The 22373-nt window shown below is 41.2% G+C and overlaps 1 protein-coding gene and 1 long non-coding RNA gene across 2 annotated transcripts in view; one reads left to right on the top strand and one right to left on the bottom strand.

Annotated features, from left to right (window-relative positions):
* The window catches only part of LOC310633278 (vomeronasal type-2 receptor 26-like), a gene marked incomplete at both ends in the record, with an annotated part of 45177 nt that extends 43739 nt beyond the window's left edge, over positions 1 to 1438 (bottom strand). The window contains one exon of the mRNA XM_083350978.1: positions 1350 to 1438. Within this exon, the coding sequence (XP_083207104.1) occupies positions 1350 to 1438 (89 nt within the window). The remainder of the gene's footprint in view (positions 1 to 1349) is intronic.
* Positions 1 to 22373, top strand: part of LOC310635946 — an 871275-nt gene that overhangs the window by 394039 nt on the left and 454863 nt on the right. The window lies entirely within an intron of this gene.

The raw sequence follows: 22373 nt of genomic DNA, 5'->3' as shown, positions 1-22373 counted from the left end.
GAAAATATCTCACCTATTTGATTGTAATTCTGGAGTCTTTCAATTTTGTTTTAAGATACTGAAGGTGTCTTATGTCTGAAATAATCTTATAATTATTAGATTCGTCTAGTTCTTTTTTAAAGATTTATATTTATAAAGAATTGTACATAAAAATTAATCAAAAAAGGAAAGAGGGAAGAGAGAAAGAAAAAAAGGTGCACAAAATTAAAAAGAGGGGGAAAAACTCTAAAGTTTAGCAATGTATGAAAGACTTCCAACATTAAATATCAATAAATCCAGTTGCCATGACTCAACTTTCAAACAGCTCTATCTAGATGACTGAGAATCTTCATTGACTCCCAACCATCTTTTCAACAAATATTTTGTAATTTCTTCAAATTCTGACATTTTCACAATCCAGTCCTCCACTGTGGGAGTTTCATTATTCTTCCATCATTGTGCATACAGTATAATAATCTTCCTGAACTTTCCATATGCAAAATCCCTCTATTATGTCTCTTTTCTAATTTGTTGTGGACAACTCCCAATAAATAGAATTCTGGTTTATTCACATTTTAAGTCACGTTCCAAACATTTAATATTTGGAACATGACCTATGAAATTTAAGATCATTAAAGCACACATACTCACACAAATAAAATGAGCAACTATGTTAACAAAGGGAGTATTTGAATTCTTATTTAGTACTTAATTTCTGGAGAAGTTTACATTGCCCATATTTCTACAATGGAGACTTAATTTAAGTGATTGTATAGTTAGGATGCCTAGCATTCACTCAAATGGCTTTCACACATGTATGGAAAACCAGTTCTGATCTGGGATTCATTCATTTGAGTGATTTGGGGGATGGAATAAAAAAATTTACTGTGAGGAAAAATAGAATGTTCCTGCATTTTTGTAGCCATGTTCACCACTTTTTGGGGTAAGAGAGAGCTAGAAGAGAAAAACTACCCTGTCTTCTCCATCCACAGTCCTGCTCTGCTCATAGGAGGTCAAGAAAAGAGGATGCTTCTTCTTCAAAAATCAAGAAAAATAGAAGATCTCTATTAATTATAGATTTATTTGAGAATTTCAAATCAGGCTCATCCGCCACAGGATAGAAATGAATCCTCAGGGATGAAATGAGAAGAGAGAAAGACAGACAAACTTGCAGATCAGAGATGAGACTGGAACTTGTTAGAAATCAGAGTGGAGTGGTGTGGCTCTCATGCAGTGCAGGAACTTTGACTTACTCATAAAATTGAGTCAAAGGAGATTTGTTAAAGGTTAGTGATTGAAACCCAGCCTTTGTTGCAGAGACTATGCCACCAATAAGAAACTCTCCTGGCCTGTAATAGTTCTGTGGGTACACCTCATCCTTCTTCAAAGTCAGAAGGCATTTGGCTTCGAAGCTCGCCAAGACTGCCTGGAGCAGCAATAGCAGCAGAAGCAGCAACATGTCTGCTTTGAAGACACAGTGATAGGAAGAGTTGGAAGAAACCAGAGCCGTCTTCCCAGACAGAAGCTTCAGAGAGTTCCTAATCCAGACAGAGTCCAGCCAAGGCTATGTCTCTGAAGGGAAGTGGAGCAAATACAAACTTTGCCTGTCAAAAATGCCCGTCCAGCATTTTTCTTTCTCCATTTCTGCCCCCAAGATTTTCCAGTGCAAAGACGTTGACCATCAAGGCTCTGAGGTGATATCAAGATGAAAGCATATTATTGCTGTGTTTGTGTGACATCTGAAAGCTATCCAAAACGTCTTTAGAGATTTAGCATCACAACAACAAATAAATCACTATGATTTGGATAATGACCACAAGGGAGAGACATCACCTCTCTAAACTCTGAGTGAGTCAACAGGCAGGTGTCAATCAGGAGGAGTCACAAATTGGGCTAAACTCTGAAAATGAGTCACGGACTGAGACAGGAGAACTTTCTCCCAACATCCCTTAGAAAATCTCTTGATATATTTCATCTTCAAGAGAGAATTTCAGCATGAGTGTGAACTGTCAGTCCTCAACACAGATATAGTTGATTCTGATTTCTGGTAGTCTTTGGCTATCTCTGTTAAGAGATGGGTGGCTGTTCTTATTCATTTGACTGCTTCTTTTCTCCTATTACTGTACCCAACCAGAACAGAATCCCTGAAAATTACATTTTTTTATTATATTTATCAAAAGTGTGACTATAGATTATACAATTGGAGCATTTCAATTTTTTAAAATGTAACTATTCTTCATTGGGGAAATAGGCTCTTCTTTATTTGCAATAGTGAAATTAAATCATAGAACGAAATAGAACAAGATTATGGTCAGGGACCAGGGAGGAGAAGGAGGAGGAGGAGGAGGAGGAGGAGGAGGAGGAGGAGGAGGAGGAGGAGGAGGAGGAGGAAAGGAGAAGGAGAAGAAGGAGAAGGAGAAGGAGGAGGAGGAGGAGGAGGAGGAGGAGGAGGAGGAGGAGGAGGAGGAGGAGGAGAAAAGACAGTAAAATATGTCATTTATGTCTTTCTATGTCCTGGCATTAAGGGAACCATTTGGCTTTCCATGGGAATCAATGTTAAAGTTGTTGGTCAGATGTTGTACAAGTGCCAATGGACCTTCCTGGATTTGAGTGTTCCTGATGATAAATGAGAAAGGTCACCAGTAGGAGTGAGTTGGTATCTGTGGGTTAATCCTATTGTGTCCTGTCCTAGACTTTGGGTGCGGTATATAGATTTTAGATGTCTTTGTCTTCCTCCAACCTTCCTGAATGGATTATCACATCTGCATTTCTACAGATCTGGTTTCTGCTTGAGGGAGGGAGACTTGGGGCTATTAAGAAAAACTGGGCATGCTTTTCTGCCTCTTTAAAGTCCTTTGAGGAATTTTTTTTATTTTTTTTTATTTTAATCCCATTTATATCCCGCCTATCTCCGAAGACTCAGGGTGGCTTACAATCTAAGCACAAATCAAATGTGCTTAGCAATAGCCTTCATTCTATGTATATGCCTGCTTATTAGGACTTTCGCCCCCCCCCCCAAGCAGCATTATTACAAAGTCAGCTAATTGCCCCCAACAATCTGGGGCAATATAATATTCTGCCCTTTTAATATTTCCTTCTCTGTGGGAGGGACTGACTTACCACAATGATTAGCATTTAAAATGTGATATTAGCACTTGTAACATTGCAGTCTAGGCCTCTTTGTTATCTTCAGGAGAATTTTTTTTCATGGTCAAGAGGTCAAGACTTTTGGTATTGGAGTACTTTGCCTTTTGAGCACTAAACAAGAGACAATGTATTCTGAAAGTCCTTGAATACACTTGAAAGTTTTAAAAAGAATACCCAGCTCAGAAACAGTAACATAATTCATAAATTTGCCACTTATGGAATGTCATTTAAAATCAATGCTTTACACTGTTCAATGTAACTGAACATGTAATTAATTATTTTCATTTTATTTATCTTGTTTATTTATACACTGCACATCTTGACAAGAGATGACTCTACATGGCTTACAATCAAGAAAAAAAAGATAAAACATTCAATATTGAAACAAAAATATTAACAATAAAATTGACTTTAATAATTTGCTTTCTGTTGTATTACATACAACAAATAAACTTTACAGATCATTTGTTTCTCTACCCTTTAAATGGACTTGAACCCACCTGAATACACTTGCAAGTTTTAAGTTAGGTGCAAACCCTGCTGGGAAAGACTAATGTAACCCATAAATTTGCCACTTGTGGAATATCTAGAATCAAAGCTTCTCATTGTTGAACTCTCACATGTAATCAATGAATTTTATTCTTTGATCACTTGCTTGCTGTTGTATCATATATTGCAGATGTATGTATAAAAAGACTTGACCCCCTTTTAATAAATGCCTTTCGCTTTGCCTGAATTGCCTGGTGATTTGTATTTTCTGGTAGGCAAAGAATCTCTTTTGTAAAGATAAAAGTATCTCTTCAAGGATCAAGTTCTAATCAGCTCATGATGAGATTATCAGAGCCCAGATGAAATGGGGTGATAGTGGTCACATTATCAGAATGGATGTTCACCTTATGCCTTGCCAGTTACTCTGTTATGGTACTGGAGTCTGAGTAGACACCTCAAAGTCAACCATGCAAGAGCTAGAAAGACTGTGAAAGAAACCCTATGTCACTGTGACATCTATCCAAGGGAACTACAAACAGCAGCTGCAAACAGAACCTCTGGCAAGCCCTGTCCTATGCAATCTTCACTGGCTTTGCAAATAAACACACCCAAAACTGATAGAAAAGTGTGCACGGCAATACAGAATAACACTCTAATATAACAATGGACTTTCAGTGTCTCCCTTGTGCTAGACTCTGAGCCTCCAGACTGGGACCGCAGAGCCAACTCAGTATCCACAGATGAACTGCACAATAGTTCTGGCAGGATCCAATCTGAGTCGGTCACGACAATGAGAGGTTTATTTCTCCAGGCTTTTGGACTCAGGCTGCAGCCCATCCTCAGGGAACTTCTCTCATTCCATAATGTCTCCTTCTGGAGAAACAATGTCTTCTTCTGGAGAGACACAATCTAGAAAGAGAGAAGTTCTCTGAAGATGGGCTCCAGAATGAGTCTGAAAGAATATAAATCTCTAGTCTTAATGACCAGTTCAGATAGGATCCTACAGCATTATCATGCTGTTATGTACTGGGCTCTTGTAGGAATACCATGAGGGTTGCTGGAGCAGCTAATGGCTCTCCAGCAACCCAAACTACAAGTCTCCTGTGCTGCAATTGGCTATATCCAGGCGCCAATGGTTGATTCTAACCTATTGGCTGCCGCCTAGGGGCTAGACTATATATTGAGGCTAGTTGCAGCCATTCCGCCCCAGTACAGTCATTGCACGAAATAAAGGATGAGTTACCCTGTACTCCGTTGCACATATTCATTCATGCACCAAAGAACCTGCTATTTAACACATGGGATGTGTATATTTGCCTTCATTCCTAACTGTTCTTCTTTAAACCCATACTGAGTAAAAGTACTAGTACAACAGAAATGTGTTATATGGACTAAACGAAGGATGAATGCATGATGCTTCTATAGAGAATCCACCTACTACTGGAAAGCTCTCTAATTTCTTTAGGCCCTCTCTGATCAACCAGAATCTCCAACTTTTCCCAAAATCCACCTGAGTTGCAATCTCAGTGACAATGTCAATGATGTTCAGGCACTTTCTGCTTCTATTATACAATTTGTAGATAAAGCATTTTCTTTTTCTTATTTCAAATGCCAATTTTCACAGGAAGACTGAACAAAATGGCTGCAGAACGATGATTTCGACACTCCCCCAGGAGGTGATTGAAAGAATCTTGTCCCTAAAACCACAACAGGATTCCCATTGCACAAGTGTGTTTTAAATAACTGGACATGGCATTTCAGGCCTCAATAGGCTAAAGGCATTAGACAGATATGCTCCCTTCAGAATTCAATAAAGCTCAGTGGACACTTTGGAATTTTACTGTACATGGGTGTGGACATTAATTCCCAAATGCCTTTTAATTATTTCAAATAAAATCACTGGCCCACTTAGATATGGAGAACAGTTTGATCAATTCCTAGGTATGGATGGTTGGAAAATGTTGAGGCTTAAAATTCCTCTGTATCACATTTCTACATTTCTTCTGGTTGTAAGCTGTTCCTTTATATTCATGTCTGGCCTCAGAATGATTATGTAGCACTTGGGGATGAAGATGCAGCCCAGCAGACCAGCACTGGAGGCCAAGATGGAGAAGACCTGCACAGCCACCATGTATTTCCCTTTGGTGCTTAGGTAGGTGGGCAGAAAGGAGATCCAGACACTGCAGAATACCAGCATGCTGAAGGTGATCAGCTTGGCTTCATTGAAGGCCCCAGGGAGATTCCTGGCCAGGAAAGCCACTGTGAAGCAGATGTCAGCCAGGAAGCCCATGTAGCTGAGGTTGATGTAGAACATGACAACAGAGCCTTCATTGCATTGCAATATGATCTCTCCAGACTGGGAGTGGAAGTCAAAGTCAGGAAATGGAGGAGAAACTCCCAACCAGATGGAACAAATGATGATTTGTACAGCAGAACAAGAAAGGATGATGGAATTGGCCAAGCTCTTCCCCAAACACCTCTTCACTCGGTTTCCTGGTTTTGTGGCTAAGAAAGCCAGCACCACAGTGGTTGTTTTGGCCAAGAGAGAAGAAATTGCAACTGAGAAGACAGTGCTGAACACTGTTTGTCGTAGAAGGCAAGTGACATTCCTTGGCTGACCAATGAAGAGAAAAGAAGACAAGAAACAAAGCAGGAGGGAGACCAGGAGGATGTAAGAGAGGTCTCGGTTGTTGGCTTTGACAATTGGAGTTTCTCGGTATTTAATGAATATTATTAAAACAAGGGTTGTTGTTGAGAACAAGAGTAGGACAAAGGAGACCAGGATGATACCCAGATGTTCTTCATAAGACAGGAAGGATATAATTTTGGGGATACATTGGACTCGATTCTCATTTGGATATTGATCATCAGAGCACTTGGTGCATTTTTCTGTATCTGAGAATACCAAAAGAATTATTAATAATAATAATAAGTTGGAAGGGACCTTGGAGGTCATCTAGTCCAACCCCCTGCTCAGGCAGGAAACCCTATACCATTTCAGACAAATGGTTGTCCAGTCTCTTCTTAAAAACTTCCAGTGTTGGAGCATTCACCACTTCTGGAGGCAGGTTGTTCCACTGGTTAATTGTTCTAACTGTCAGGAAGTTTCTCCTTAGTTCTAGGTTGCTTCTCTCCTTGACTAGTTTCCATTCGTTGCTTCTTGTCCTGCTTTCAGGTGCTTTGGAGAATAGCTTGACTCCCTCTTCTTTGTGGCAGCCCTCACCCTTCTCTTCATTAAACTACACATACCCAATTCCAGCAACCGTTCCCTATATGTTTTAGCCTCCAGTCCCCCAATCATCTTTGTTGCTCTTCTATTATTATTATTATTATTATTATTATTATTATTATTATTATTATTATTATTATTATTATTATTATTATTATTAATCTTTCCACTAACAATTTTAGAAGTAGCTTCTTGGGACAACATCTGATACCAGGAACATTTTCCTAAATGCATGTTTTAACATCTAACATCTCCTAACAAAATAAAATAAAGCTAATAAAAATACTGTTTTGTAATAAATACATAACTAAGATCTGTAGAATTTGGGGATATCTTAGGACCTGAGTCATTTTATGTTTAATGTCTATAATCTCAATAGGAACCTATAGTATTAAAGATTAATAATGAATCAATTAATCTTTCTAAATACACTTCATGAGTCCTGCAGGACGGCATTTCTTAATATGCCACCCAAAGATGCTTTTTCAAGAGGCAACTAGACTTTGTTTGTTTTCCTTGAAGACATTTAGTTTCTCCTCCAAGAAGCTTCTTCAGTTCAGTTCAGCTTCTTGGATGAGAAGGGGCCTAGAGAGCGTCTGGAGGTCCACCCAATCTGAATCCGACTGATTGCGACTAAGAACCCATATTAGGTCTTATCTCGCTGCGATGAGGGTAGCGAGATCTAACTATTTCGCTGCCCTCATCGCGTCCGCAGATAATCGCCCGGCCGCCCTGTTTAGGGTGACCCGCTCCCTCCTCAACCAGGAGGTCAGTGAGGATCCCTTGCAGGGGCGTGCCGAGGAATTTAGTCAACATCTGTCGGACAAAATCGCTCGGATTCGGACCGGTTTGGACTCCGACTGGGCAGTATCGGACGATCAGGACACGAGTGATCTTGTCGATGTCATCTGGGAGGAGTTCAATCCTGTGACTCCGGAGGAAGTGGACAGGATCATGGGGAGGCTGAGCTCCACCACATGTTTATTGGACCCGTGCCCTTCCTGGCTGGTTTATGCAGCCCGGGAGGGGACACGAAGCTGGTTCCAGGCAGTTATAGCTGCTTCTTTGAGTGAGGGCAGTTTTCCCGCCGCCTTGAAGGAGGCGGTGGTGAGACCTCTCCTCAAGAAGCCTACCTTGGATCCGGCTGTTTTAAATAACTTTCGTCCGGTCTCCAACCTTCGCTTCCTTGCGAAGGTTGTTGAGAGTGTGGTGGCGCATCAGCTCCCTCTGGTCCTGGATGAAGCGGATTATCTGGACCCGTACCAATCGGGCTTCAGGCCTGGGTACAGCACGGAGACGGCATTGGTCGCGCTGGTGAATGATCTCTGGAGGGCTCGGGACAGAGGATACTCCTCTGTTCTAGTCCTATTAGACCTCTCAGCGGCTTTCGATACCATCGACCATGGTATCTTGCTGCGGCGTCTCAGGGGACTGGGAGTGGGAGGCACGGTTCTTCAGTGGTTCTCCTCCTATCTCCTGGGACGCTCGCAGTCGGTGTTGACGGGGGGGCAGAGGTCGACCGCGAGGCCTCTCGCTTGTGGAGTCCCTCAGGAGTCGGTCCTCTCGCCCCTTCTGTTCAACATCTACATGAAACCGCTGGGTGAGATCATTCGTGGTTTTGGAGTTGGGTATCATCAGTATGCTGATGATACCCAACTTTTCATTTCGACCCCAAACCACCCCAGTGATGCCCTCGACGTGATGTCCCGGTGCCTGGAGGCGGTCCGGGTCTGGATGGGGAGGAACAGGCTTCGTCTCAACCCCGACAAGATGGAGTGGCTGTGCTTACCGGCATCCCGGGATATTCAGGATATCCCACCCCTCATTATGGGGGGTGAGTCATTACCTCCTGTAGATAGGGCTCGCAACTTGGGAGTCCTCCTAGATTCACAGCTCTCTTTAGAAGACCATATTGTAGCTGTAACTAGGGGGGCGTTCGCCCAGGTTCGCCTGGTGCACCAGTTGCGGCCCTATCTAGACCGGGATGCCTTACGCACGGTCACTCATGCGCTCGTGACCTCTCGTCTTGATTACTGCAACGCTCTGTACATGGGGCTACCCTTGAAGACCACTCGGAGGCTCCAGCTGGCACAGAATGCAGCCGCGAGAGTTGTGTCGGGGGTCTCCCGATACTCCCATGTTACATCTTTGCTCTGCGAGCTGCATTGGTTGCCAGTTGTCTTCCGGGTGAGGTTCAAGGTGTTGGTAATGACCTACAAAGCCCTCCATGGCATGGGTCCAGAATACCTTGGGGAGCACCTGCAGCCGGCGTCAACTTCCCTCCGCCCAGTATGCTCCCACAGAGAGGGCCTCCTCAGGGTGCCGCCGGTCAAAGAATGCCGACTGGTGGCCCCCAGGGGGAGAGCGTTCTCTGTGGGTGCACCGGACTTATGGAACCATCTTCCGGTAGAGCTCCGGATGGCGCCCGACCTCCGCTCCTTCCGGCGCGACCTTAAAACCCATCTCTTTAAGGAAGCGGGCCTGGCCTGATGGGATGGGGTGGGTTTGTTATTATGACTTTAATTTTAAATTTGTACTATGGGCATTGTTTAATCATGATTTAATAATTTTAACTTTTGTATCTGTCTTTTACGTATTGCCCTGTTAACCGCCCTGAGTCTCTTGAGAGAAGGGCGGTATATAAATTAAATAAATAAATAAATAAATAAACATCTTCAAGGAAAACAAAGAAAGTCCAAGTGCCTTTTGAAAAGGAGCCTTGGGACCTCCATGACCTGGATGACTGAGAATCTCTGTAGATATTCTTAATATACTGGACTCAGAGGATGTCTATCGTGAACTCTAGTAAACTGGCAGAGAAAGCTCTAGTTACGGTATAATCCGAAAAGACTGATGGGAGCAGTGGTAATATGAGTGGAATGAGAGTCTTTATAATTGCCTACAGCACCTCATTGTGCACCAGCAGTACCTTCCCTATGATCCTCACGTGGAGGCCTATATAGAATACATTGCAAAAATCTTTCCAATAATTATCCTTAGATAATTCCTCAAGTTTTAAAGAAATCAAATGTTCGTGGAAGTCAAAATATACAAGAAAATCTCCAAATTAAAGAACAGGGGTGATATTTTATCTGGCAGTAATAAAGGTTTCCCACTCGGCCACAACCTCTTATTTCTTCCTATTAGATTACACTGAAAGTTTCTGCACCAGAAACAAATTCCTTGTTTCCCTAATCACACTTGACCAAATAAAGCTATTCCATTGCATTCCACTAAAGAGCCTTGGTGGAGCAGTGGGCTAATGCCTCCTTACGTAACACCAGCTGCCTGCAATTAGTGCAGGTTCGAGTCCCACCAGGCTCAAGGTTGACTCAGTCTTCCATCCTTCCGAGGTAGGTAAAATGAAGACCCAGATTGTTGGGGGCAATAAGCTGACTTTGTAATAATGCTGTTGGGGGGGCGAAAGCCCTAATAAGCAGGCATATACATAGAATGAAGGCTATTGCTAAGCACATTGATTTGTGCTTTAGATTGTAAGCCGCCCTGAGTCTTCAGAGAAGGGTGAGATATAAATGGGATTAAAAAAAATAATTCAAAATAAAGAAGAAAATAGTTGATCTTCAATCTGTCTTTTAACTTGTGGTTCATTGGAAATGCTCTGAATGTATGTATTTACTCCCACAAGGCCTGCACCCCTCCTTTTTTTTTTTTTTTTTTTTTTGCTGTCTCCTACCTTCTTGAATGGAGATGGTCCCCTTTGGACAAGGAATGCAGTCGTAGCAGCAAACTGGCTCTCCTTCTCGCTTCTGCTTGACAAATCCAGGATGACAACTTTCCACACATTTGGACTGAGGCAAAGGCTAAGGAGAAAAATAAGGAATTGCAAAGAAAACATGTTAGGATAGAAAATGGAGGTCACCATGAATATTTGCCAAGTAGTCTCCCAGCTTCACTTAGGTAAATATGAAATCACTGATTAGTTCTAAAAGGTTCTGGGAGATACAACAACTGACAGATTTCTTAAAATTTTGTTATATTAGATTTATGAAAACAGAGTAAAACTTTGATGAAGAAACAAATCTATGACTGGTTTGTTGTTGTTGTTAGTTGCAAAGTCGTGTCCAACCCATCGCGACCCTATGGACAACGTTCCTCCAGGCTTTCCTGTCCTCTACCATCTTCTGGAGTCCATTTAAGCTCACGCCTACTGCTTCAGTGACTCCATCCAGCCACCTCATTCTCTGTTGTCCCCTTCTTCTATTGCCCTCAACCTTTCCCAGCATTACAGTAGGCTCTTCTCCAGTGAGTCCTTCCTTCTCATTAGGTGGCCAAAGTATTTGAGTTTTAGCTTCAGGATCTACAGTTCTGCAGAGCAGTCAGGGTTGACTATGACTGGTAGGAACTGCAAATGTTTCTTAAAGACAAAATAAAACATTGTTCCACTTGAAAGTAGTCTAAAATAGTCTCCCAGTTAAGATATATAGGCTTTTGTTTTGTTTAGTTTAGTTTTTTGTTTTTGTTTTTTGCAAATTAGGGTTGATAACTTTACAGGAGATGTTCTTTACTTATAGGTATTTTTTTCTTTAATTTATATGTCTGCCATCATGGTCAAATGAGAATAAAACTGAGTGCCTAGTTTCTAGAACTGTGGTTATATGACATAGAGTTATTTCTAAGGCCCAGATAGATATGCAAGACAAAGTCCTTTCTGTTGAAGAACTATAGTTAGATGACACCAACTGGCATAGAAAGACAGGCCCATGTTTATTATTAATTAAATTTTGAGCTTCATTTCTGCCCAGAAACCCTTAAGGTAGCTAAGAACATGATAAACAATATCATTCAAGGTTTATCAGATGAAATGCCCTCTTACAAGCCAAAGGCCAAATCTAAGTACCATTTACTTTCCAATTGTCCCTTGTTATTTCCAATATCGGAAATAGGAAAGGTGTCAGAACCTACTTCAATCCACATCTTAAGAAAGAAAGACTCTTGGAGACAAGATTAGCCAAGCAGGAACTTCTACTAAAATAAAGATGATAGAGGGTATAATAGACAGAATCTGAAGAATCCCCTCACAAATCAATATTTTTATTTTATTTTATTTATTTTTATTTTAATCCCATTTATATCCCGCCCTTCTCCGAAGACTCAGGGCGGCTTACAATTTAAAGCACAAATCAATGTGCTTAGCAATAGCCTTCATTCTATGTATATGCCTGCTTATTAGGGCTTTCGCCCCCCCCCCCCAGCGGCATTAATACAAAGTCAGCTTATTGCCCCCAATAATCTGGGTCCTTTTTAAAGTGTCCCCAAGCAAACTCCACCCCTCAATTCATTCAGTCCAGGTGGTAAGTTCCAGGTGGTAAGCCCCTCGTGGAAAAAGGAGAAACATCAGTCCATTCGTAGCAGAATCAATCCCTCCCATTCATATTCCATCCAGAGAAACAAACCAGATTCCCCCATCCCCTTTCTTAGTTGCCCATAAGATGAGAGAGAAAATGCCTCTCATCGATCTTATTGTGATAGGTAACAGGCAGGCAAAATAAACAAAAAGTTACATCTAAGGAAAGAAATGTAAGCAATAAACCCCCATGTTTATTCCCTCTCCTCCTTGGGAATGGCAGAATCCAGGGAAGGGTGAAATTTGGGTTTTGCACAGAAGAGACAGTTAGAAATGAAATATAAATGGATTCTGACATCCTGTCCCCCCCTTTAAAAATAGGAGAGATCCACCTGTAGAGGAGACAAAAATATAGATGTTAGCCCGGTCTGCTGGGATATTCTGTATGAAACTTCTTTAGCAACTTGGGTGCTCTAATGTGACATTTATTGACCCACTCATTTTCTGAGGAGGGGAGGTGTTTCCAAGTTACTAAGTATTGAATTGTTCTGTGGTGCTTCCTAGAATCTAGGATTTCTTTTATCTTGAAGTGTTGTTCTCCTTCGATCAAAGTCATGTTTCAGTGCTCCAGTTTTCTGGGTCAGGGCATTATCTCACATCAGACCAAATCACTGTGACTACAGTTGAACTGAATGCCTTGGACCTCCTTCCAAAGAACAGAAGGCCCATTGCTCTATTCCAGTAGGGTGAAAGGAAACCAGGGATAATTCTGGCCACTTCTGTCCTGCTTAAAATCATTACGGCTATGGACCTTCCCTTCCCTTTCAAGGGACACTCTCTCCAGCCAAGAAAATCTGAATCCCAAGGTATAGTATAGTTGCCACATGGACCATGGGGATTTCTCACCAGTCTTGATTCAATTTTGTTCAATTCAGTCCAAACCTGAACTTGGGAACTCTTTGACAGAATTGTCTTCTCTGCTATTTTAGAATAAGAAACAAGCAAAGTTAAATTCATCTGTACCACAATTGTTGGCACTTGAGAGCCTCTCTCATCAGTTTTATGGAGATACTAGATTACCAAGGATGCACAAAAGAGTCATGACCTCTGTCCTAAAAATGCATCATCCAGCATCCCATGGTGGATAGCGCAGTATCAGCTTAAAACAGTGTTTCATATTTTAGCATGCAAAAGACCCCTCAATACTGAAGCCCTCCAAGTAATATAAGAAAACCGTGAGATTCAGTTTATGCTTAGCCAGGTCATCAGGCTTTAGGAAATAGAGATCATTTTTCTCCTACCTTGTTGTGCAAGTTTAGCCATGACAGAGTTTCTTTATTGATAATAAATTTCTGCCTTTCAACACTCCCCATTTGCTTGTCGAGGGGAACCATCCTGGGAAGAAGCACCCAGCTTATGACATTGAGCTCTGCAGCTACATCTCCATTCTGGTCCAAGTACAATTTCTGATGAGAAATATTGAAGAACTCATTCTTTTCCAGAAATGGATGAAACTAAAATAGACAAATCAGGGGTTTTAAAACCAGAAGCCTTGCATTTTTAAAATCCCACGTTTGCATTTGAATGTTTCTTCTACACTAGTCCGCAATGGAAAGGAGTATTCAATAACAATAATAATAAAAAGTTGGAAGGTACCTTGGAGGTCATCTAGTCCAACCCCCTGCTAAGGCAGGAAACCCTATACCATTTCAGACAAATGGCTGTCCAGTCTCTTCTTAAAAACTTCCAGTGTTGGAGCATTCACCACTTCTGGAGGAAGGTTGTTCCACTGGTTAATTGTTCTGTCAGGAAGTTTCTCCTTAGTTCTAGGTTGCTTCTCGACTAGTTTCCATCCGTTGCTTCTTGTCCTGCTTTCAGGTGCTTTGGAGAATAGCTTGACTCCCTCTTCTTTGTGGCAGCCCCTGAGATATTGGAATACTGCTATCATGTCACCCCTCACCCTTCTCTTCATTAAACTACACATACCCAATTCCAGCAACCGTTCCCTATATGTTTTAGCCTCCAGTCCCCCAATCATCTTTTTTGCTCTTCTCTGTACCCTTTCTAGAGTCTCAACATCTTTTTTACATCGTGGTGACCAAAACTGGATGCAGTATTCCAGGTGTGGCCTTACCAAGGCATTGTAAATTGGTATTAGTACTTCACGTGATCTTGATTCTATCCCTCTGTTAATGCAGCCTAGCACTGTGTTGGCTTTTTTTGGCAGCTGCAGCACACTGCTGGCTCATATTGAAGTGATTGTCTACTAGGACTCCAAGATCCCTCTCACAGTTACTACTATTGAGCAAGGTACCACCTATACTATACCTGTGCATTTGATTTTTCCTGCCTAAATGTAGAACCTTACTTTTTTCACCATTGAATTTCATTTTGTTAGATAGCGCCCAGTGTTCGAGTCTGTCCAGATGCTCCTGTATTTTAACCCTATCTTCTGGAGTATTGGCTATTCCTGCCAGCTTGGCTGAAGTCCCCATCTGTGGTGATCTTAGAGCCCAGGAAAATAAAATGTCACTACCTCCATTTCTTCCCCATCTATTTGCCAGGAATTGAGAGGGCCGGATGCCATGATCTTGGCTTTCTTAATGTTGAGTTTTAAGCCCACTTTTCCACTCTCCTTCTTCACCCACATCAAGAGGCTCTTTAGTTCCTCTTCACTTTCTGCCATTAGAGTGGTATCATCTGCATATCTTAGGTTGTTGATATTTCTCCTGGCAATTTTAATTCCAACTTTTGATTCATCTAGCCCTGCCTTTCTCATGATGTGCTCTGCATATAAGTTAAATAGGCAGGGCGACAGTATACAGCCTTGCCGGACTCCTTTCCCAATTTTGAACCAATCAGTGGTTCCGTGTCCAGTTCTCGCTGTTGCTTCTTGACCCGCATATAGGTTTCTCAGACAAATAAGATGGTCTGTTATTCCCATCTCTTTAAGAACTTGCCACAGTTTGTTGTGATCCACACAATCAAAGGCTTTAGCATAGTCAATGAAGCAAAAGTAGATGTTTTTCTGGAACTCTCTAGCTTTCTCCATGATCCAGCATATGTTGGCAATTTGATCTCTAGTTCCTCTGCCTCTTTGAAATCCTGCCTGTACTTCTGTAGTTCTCGATCCACATACTGCTGGAGTCTAGCTTGTAGGATTTTAAGCATAATTTTGCCAGCATGTGAAATGAGTGCAATGGTTCAATAGTTTGAACATTCTTTGGCACTGCCTTTCTTTGGAATTGGAATGTAAACTGACTTTTTCCAATCCTGTGGCCCCTGTTGAGTTTTCCAAATTTGCTGGCAAATTGAGTGTAGCACTTTTACTGCATTGTTTTTCAAGATTTTGAATAGCCCATTTTATTTTCTTGGGCTCCAAGATCACTGCCGATGGGGACTGCAGCCAAGAAATTAAAAGATGTTTGCTCCTGAGGAGGAAAGCTATGGCAAATCTAGACAGCATACTAAAAAGCAGAGACATCACCCTGCCAACAAAAGTGGGTATGGTCAAGGTCATGGTTTTCCCAGTTGCAATGTATGGCTGTGAAAGTTGGACCATAAGAAAGACTGAGCACCAAAGAATTGAGGCCTTTGAATTATGCTGCTGGAGAAGACTCCTGTGAGTCCCCTGGACTGCAAGGCGATCAAACCGGTCAGTCCTAGAGGAGATACTCTTTAGAAGGCCAGATCCTGAAGTTGAAACTCAAATACTTTGGCCACCTAATGAGAAGGAAGTTCTCACTGGAGAAGAGCCTAATGCTGGGAAAGATTGAGGGCAGGAGAAGAAGGGGATAACAGAGAATGACGTGGCTGGATGGAGTCAGTGAAGCAGTAGGCATGAGCTTAAATAGAATCCAGAAGATGGTAGAGGACAGGAAGGCCTGGAGGAATGTTGTCCATTGGGTTGCGATGGGATGGACACGACTTCACAACTAACAACAACAAAAGTTAGATTGGCCAACCTGTTGGCCTTTTGTAGCACAAGGAGTTTGAGAAGGTTCATCCCCTGCAGAGTTTCAAGGATCCATACCTGCCATGGCTGCAGCCTCTCTCGGCCCTTCTTGCTTCTCCTCCTGGATTTGGAAGAATATGCAGCTTTCAAAGCATAGGCGAGAGTCTTAACAACACTGTGCAAATGGAGATGAAATGGGATCCATATCCTCCTCCCTTCCTCTTCAGACATCAGTGGTGCTCTTTGGGTGCATCTTTTCCGACCTTTGACAGAAAAAGCGTGCTTTGAAAAAGAACAGCGAAAATACCGATCTTCCAATTGTACATAGAGTTTGGTTCCAAGGGCATCACCTTTTGGCCTTTTTTTTTCTTGAAAAGCAAAGCTCCAAATACTATGGACATATTTGTAAAGGTTCCGCCGTGCCAATACCAAATGATCAATGCTTTCCATGATCCATACTTTCCATTCAATGGATCCTGACAAACATTTAAAAGTAAAATGAATAGTAAGAATTCTGTCCCAAATGTTAACAGTTTCTATGTAGTTCAAAAAAACATTGACTTGTCTCCACTTAGAGACGGCCTCCCTGAGGGGTGCTGTATGTCCAGTTGCTGAGAATCGTCGTGATATAACAACACAGATTCCATTCCTGACAAGCATAGAAGTTAAGGTCCTCATGAAATTCTCTCCCTCTTCTGTGTCTGAAGTAAACAGCCCGATCAAGATCCATCTGAAATGGAGGAGCAGTTGGACAATTGCTGGATACGTGACCCCTTTTTTGGGTAGAATCCCGTGGAAAAAAGGAAATTGATTTTTATCATTCAGAGCCTCTGAAACAATTGCATCACTGATCTGAAAAAAGCAATGAAGAATGCTATGCTATATTTGGAGTATGATCAAGTCACAAATGCTAGATTTTAAGAAACACTACTCAGGAACATATTAGAATAATAGACTGTTAATTGCTCAAACCATATCAAGATACAGGATTTAACATACAGAACATTAACAAGATTGTATATAAAAATAAAAAAGTTAAAAAGAATAAAGATTGCAAAACATATTTCTATTCCACATTAACAGTAAAAGGAAACCAGGCTGCCAAAGAATACAGTGGCTGAACACCATCAAAATTGACACCAGCTGGAAGATGGGGAGAGACTTGTCCCATAGAATCATCAAGAATAGTTTTGTTCAAATAAATGTCTCTATTATACATTGTGTTTTTTTATTTCTGACCATATAGGAAATATGGTTTTTTCAATATAAGAATCACATAAGTTTGCTTATCTCTCTCTTCCTCATACAGTTGAATTAGAATAATGGATGTATTATTTCTTCTATCTCTGGAGCTTTGCAAATACAAGCATGTAAAAGGATTAGTTAAATCTTCCATAAGTAATCATTGTGTCCAACTGCTCAAATCTTGACTACCACCCTAACATGGTTTTGCGTTTTTACATTGAAATACTTGGCAATTTGAAATGTCTGTTTGTAGTAGCTCATCCATTTCAATGTGCCAGCCTTCCTGAAGATGGCCATATCTTTCTCTACTTCAATATCTGGAATTCTTTCTGCAGCAATCTTTTTAGCTCATTCTCCAGCTGTGCAAAAGACAGAGAAACCAATAATCCTGATACAATTTGTCAGTTGTACAATCCAAGAGGTGTTTAATTAAAATGTTTGTTCTAAAAGACAGAATTTTGGGATTCTCTCATTTTCCATAACTTTAATTTTTAGAGTACTAAATATATTTCCTGATTTTAAACAAAGAACAAAGTAAATAAATTCAGAAAGCAGCTCTGAGGAAAGCAGCTGAAGTCCTTTTATCCACCTATAAGATACTTTTAAGATGCTGTGATTTTGTTTGTTCTACTTGTGATTTATTTTAAGAACTAAATATCATCTCTACATATACAGTAAGCATTTCAGTAATCTTGGCATTATAGACTGTAATATATAGGGATAAGGAAGCTGGAATATTATGGTTTTTTAATTTTTATTTTATGCAGTAAATTTGATTGTGCCCTTGTTCTAAATCAGCTCCTTTGTTGAAGAGGAAGCTTAGATCCAATCTCTGAGTAAATTACCCCTAGAAAAAGGTTAGATGTTTATTGGCTCATTATGAAACACCTACTAATGGCTATGATGTCATTTCAAAGTCAATAAATTAGAGATTTATTTATTAAAAATCACAGAATTAATGGAGAAGAATATTTATAGCTTAATGATGAAACACAAGTTCCTTGATACTTTCTGAACTTGGTTGTTTTCTTGCAGGCATTTCATTACCAAACTAGATAACTTCATCAGTGCTAGTAAGGAATGGGGTTTGCTCTCATTTTATATTCTGGTTGCCTCCCTATCAGTATGGATGGAAGTGATCTTGGTGGTTCCTTGATTGGACATTACCATATTTTTTGGACCATAAGACGCAAAAGTCGGGGGGGAAACGAGGGTGCGTCTTATGGTCTGAAGGTGATCCGTATGGCCAGCCCCAACCTCCACAAGTGGAAAGCAATGGAGATTGCCAGGAGCACGAATCGGCACATGCTGAGAAACACCGATCTCGCGCTCCTGCAATCTCCCTTGCTCGGTTTCAGCTTCCCTTGCTACAAGAGAAAGCAGGCTGAAATGGAGCAAGGGAGATTGCCAGGAACGCGATCTCACGCTGCTGCAATCTCCCTCACTCCGTTTCAGCCTGCTTTCTCTTGTAGCAAGGGAAGCTGAAACCGAGTGAGGGAGATTGCAGGAGCACGAGATCGCATTCCTGGCAATCTCCCTCGCTCCGTTTCAGCTTGCTTTCTGCAAGAGAAAGCTGGGCCGCAGGGCCACCTCTGCGGGTACTACTCTAATGCAGAGAGGGAAGGACAAAGAGGGAGGGAAGGAAGAAAGGAAGGAAGGAAGGAAAGAAGGAAGGGACAATGGGAGAGGGAGGGAGAGAGAGAAATAGAGAGAGAGAAAGGGAGAGAGAGAAGGAGAAAGAAATAGGGAGGGAGAGAAAGAGGGAGAGAGAGAGGTGGAGAAAGAAAGGGAGAGAAATAGAGGGAGAGAGAGGGGGGGAGAAGGAAAGAGAGGGAGAGAAAGAAAGGGAGAGAGAGAGAAAGAGGGAGAGAGAGAGAAGGAGAAAGAAAGAGGGAGGGAAATAGAGGGAGAGAGAGAAAGAGAGGGAAAGAGAGGGAAAAAGAAAAATAGAGAGGGAGAAAAAGAGGGAGAGAGAGAGAAGGAGAAAGAAAGGGAACAAAATAGAGGGAAAGAGAGAAAGAGGGAGAAAGAGAGGGAAAGAAAAAATAGGGAGAGGGAGAGAGAGAGAAAGAGGGAGAGAGAGGAGAGAGAAAGAAAGAGGGAGGGGGAGAGAGGGAGAGAAAGAGAAGGAGAGAGAAAAATTAAATTAGTAACATGATTGTTAAGTGAATCTGGTTTCCCCACTAACTTTGCTTGTCAGACGGTTGCAAAAGGTGATCACATGACCCTGGAACAATGTGACCATCATAAATATGAATCGGTTGCCAAGCATCCGAATATAAATCACATGACCCTGGGGATGCTACAACGGTCATAAGTGTGAAAAATGGTCATAAGTCACTTTTCAGTGCCATCGTAACTTTGAACAGTCACTAAGTGAATCGTTGTAAGTCGAGGACTACCTGTCCTTTATCATTTTTTCCCTTTTGGGGGGGGGTCAAGTTTTTGACACCTTGCTGGGCAACTGGTGGTACTCGGACATTGCCTTGTCCTAAAAGTGGTACAATGGATGAAAAGGTTGAAAAGCCCTGTTTTAGTATACCGGTACTATTTGGTTCAGAATATTTTTTTCTTGTTTTCCTGCTCTAAAAACTGGGTGCGTCTTATGGTCAGGTGCGTCTTATGGTCTGAAAAATACGGTATTTAGATCAGCACAAATACACTACAGCAATCCTGAACATTAGAAAAAGGAAGAAGAAAAAGAATTATCTATCACATACAGTGTAAGAACTGCAACAGCTGCCAAGTAGGACAAACAGGCAGAAGATTACCATAGCACATCCAAAAACATCAACTAGCAGTTAGAAGACAAGATGAAAAACGCATTAATTTCACCACACATGGACAGATTTAACTATAATTTCAAAAGGGAAACTGTGACCATCCTAGAACCAAGCCAAATCCAAACACCCTAGAGAGTTCCTGGAATCCTGGCACTCTGACAAATCAGCCATTGACAGGCACATAGACATAAACAGCATCAACAGACCATTCAAAAAAGAAAATCAACAAGTGAAAAAGGGAAGAAATTACAACAAAATAATAATAATAATTAATAATAATAATAATAATAATAATAATAATAATAATAATAATAATAATAATAATAATAATAATAATAATAATAATGTTGGACGGTACCTTGAAGGTCATCTAGTCCAACCCCCTGCTCAGGCAACAAACCCTATACCATTTCAGACAAATGGCTGTCCAATCTCTTCTTAAAAACTTCCAGTGTCGGGAGCATTCACCACTTCTAGAGGCAGGTTGTTCCACTGATTAATTGTTCTAACTGCTGTCAGGAATTTTCTCCTTAGTTCTAGGTTGCTTCTCTCTTTGGTTAGTTTCCATCCATTGCTTCTTGTCTGGCCTTCAGGTGCTTTTAGCTTGACTCCCTCTTCTTTGTGGCAACCCATGAGATATTGGAACATTGCTATCATGTTCCCCCTTGTCCTTCTCTTCATTAAACTAGACATACCCAATTCCAGCAACCGTTCCTTGTAAGTTTTAGCCTCCGCTCCCCTAATCATCTCTGTTGCTGTTCTCTGTACTCTTTCTAGAATCTCAACATCTTTTCTACATCGTGGGGACCAAAACTGGATGCAGTATTCCAAGTGTGGCCTTACCAAGGCATTGTAATAACACTTCAAGTGATCTTGATTCTATTCCTCTGTTAATGAAGCCTAGCACAGTGTTTGCTTTTTTGGCAGCTGCAGCATACTGCTGGCTCATATTTAAGTGATTGTCCACTAGGACTCCTAGGTCCCTCTCACAGTTACTACTATTAAGCAAAATACCTCCTAAACTATGCCTGTACATTTGGTTTTTCTTGCCTAAATGTAGAACCTTACTTTTTTCACCATTGAATTTCTTTTTCTTAGATAGTGCCCAATGTTGAAGTCTGTCAAGTCTATATCTTAAGCCTGTCTTCTGGAGTATTGGCTATTCCTGCCAGCTTGGTTTCATCTACAAATTTGATGTTACCCATCTATCCCCTCATCCAAATCATTGATGAAGATCTTGAAGAGCACTGGGCCCAGAACAGAGCCCTGGGGCACCCCACTGCTCACTTCCCTCCATGTAGATGCAGTTCCATTGAGGACTACACACTGAGTACGGCCAGTCAGCCATGAATCCATCTGGTGGTGATGCTGTCTAACCCACATTTTTCTATCTTATCAAGTAGTAAGTTGTGATCTACTTTATCAAATGGCTTACTGAGGTCCAAATAAATTATATCCACAGCATTCCTCTGGTCCACTAATTTTTTCACTTGGTCAAAGAATGTGATAAGATTTGTCTGGCATGATCTGTTTTTGACAAACCCGTGTTGGCTTTTGGTAATGAGTTGTTTGCCTCTAGGTGTTCCATGATTTGTTATTTGATTATCTTTTCCAGAATCTTCCCAGGTATTGAGGTCAGGCTGATAAGTCTGTAATTTCTAGGATCCATTTTTTCCCCTTTTTTGAAGATGGGAACTACATCAGCTCTTTTCCAATCCTCTGGTAGTTCCCCAGTGTTCCAGGATCTCTGAAAGATATAGTTCAGTGGTTCTGAGATCACATCTGCCAGTTCCTTGAGAACCTTGGGATTTAATCCATCTGGTCCTGATGATTTGAACTTGTCTAGGCTAGACAGGTGCTCACTTACCATTTTCTTGCCTATCTTAGCTTGTGTTTCTAATCTGTTTTTTTGCAGTACTGTTTTAATAGGTTGGGCTGTTTTTTCCCTTTGTGTAAAGACAGATGCAAAAAATGAGTTAAATAGTTCTGCTTTCTCCCTGTTGCTTGTCACCTTCTTGCCACTTTCTCCCACTAATGGGCCAATCATTTCCTTAACTTTTTTCTTGTTTTTTACATGTTGAAAGAAGCTTTTTTTGTTATTTTTGACTTTGATATGTCTCCTTTATTTTCCCCTTCATGATTGTATATTCAAACCATAGCCATAAAACCTACTAGGGCCATGATTAAAAGCAGCTCTTGAATTCCATAGACAAAATACAGTATGTGTGGATTTATCACTCA

This window comes from Vipera ursinii, assembly GCF_947247035.1.
Source record: "Vipera ursinii genome assembly, chromosome: 2".
Classification (NCBI taxonomy): domain Eukaryota; kingdom Metazoa; phylum Chordata; class Lepidosauria; order Squamata; family Viperidae; genus Vipera; species Vipera ursinii.
The sequence above is the reverse complement of the archived record's forward strand: the minus strand, read 5'-3'. Positions and strand labels throughout refer to the sequence as shown.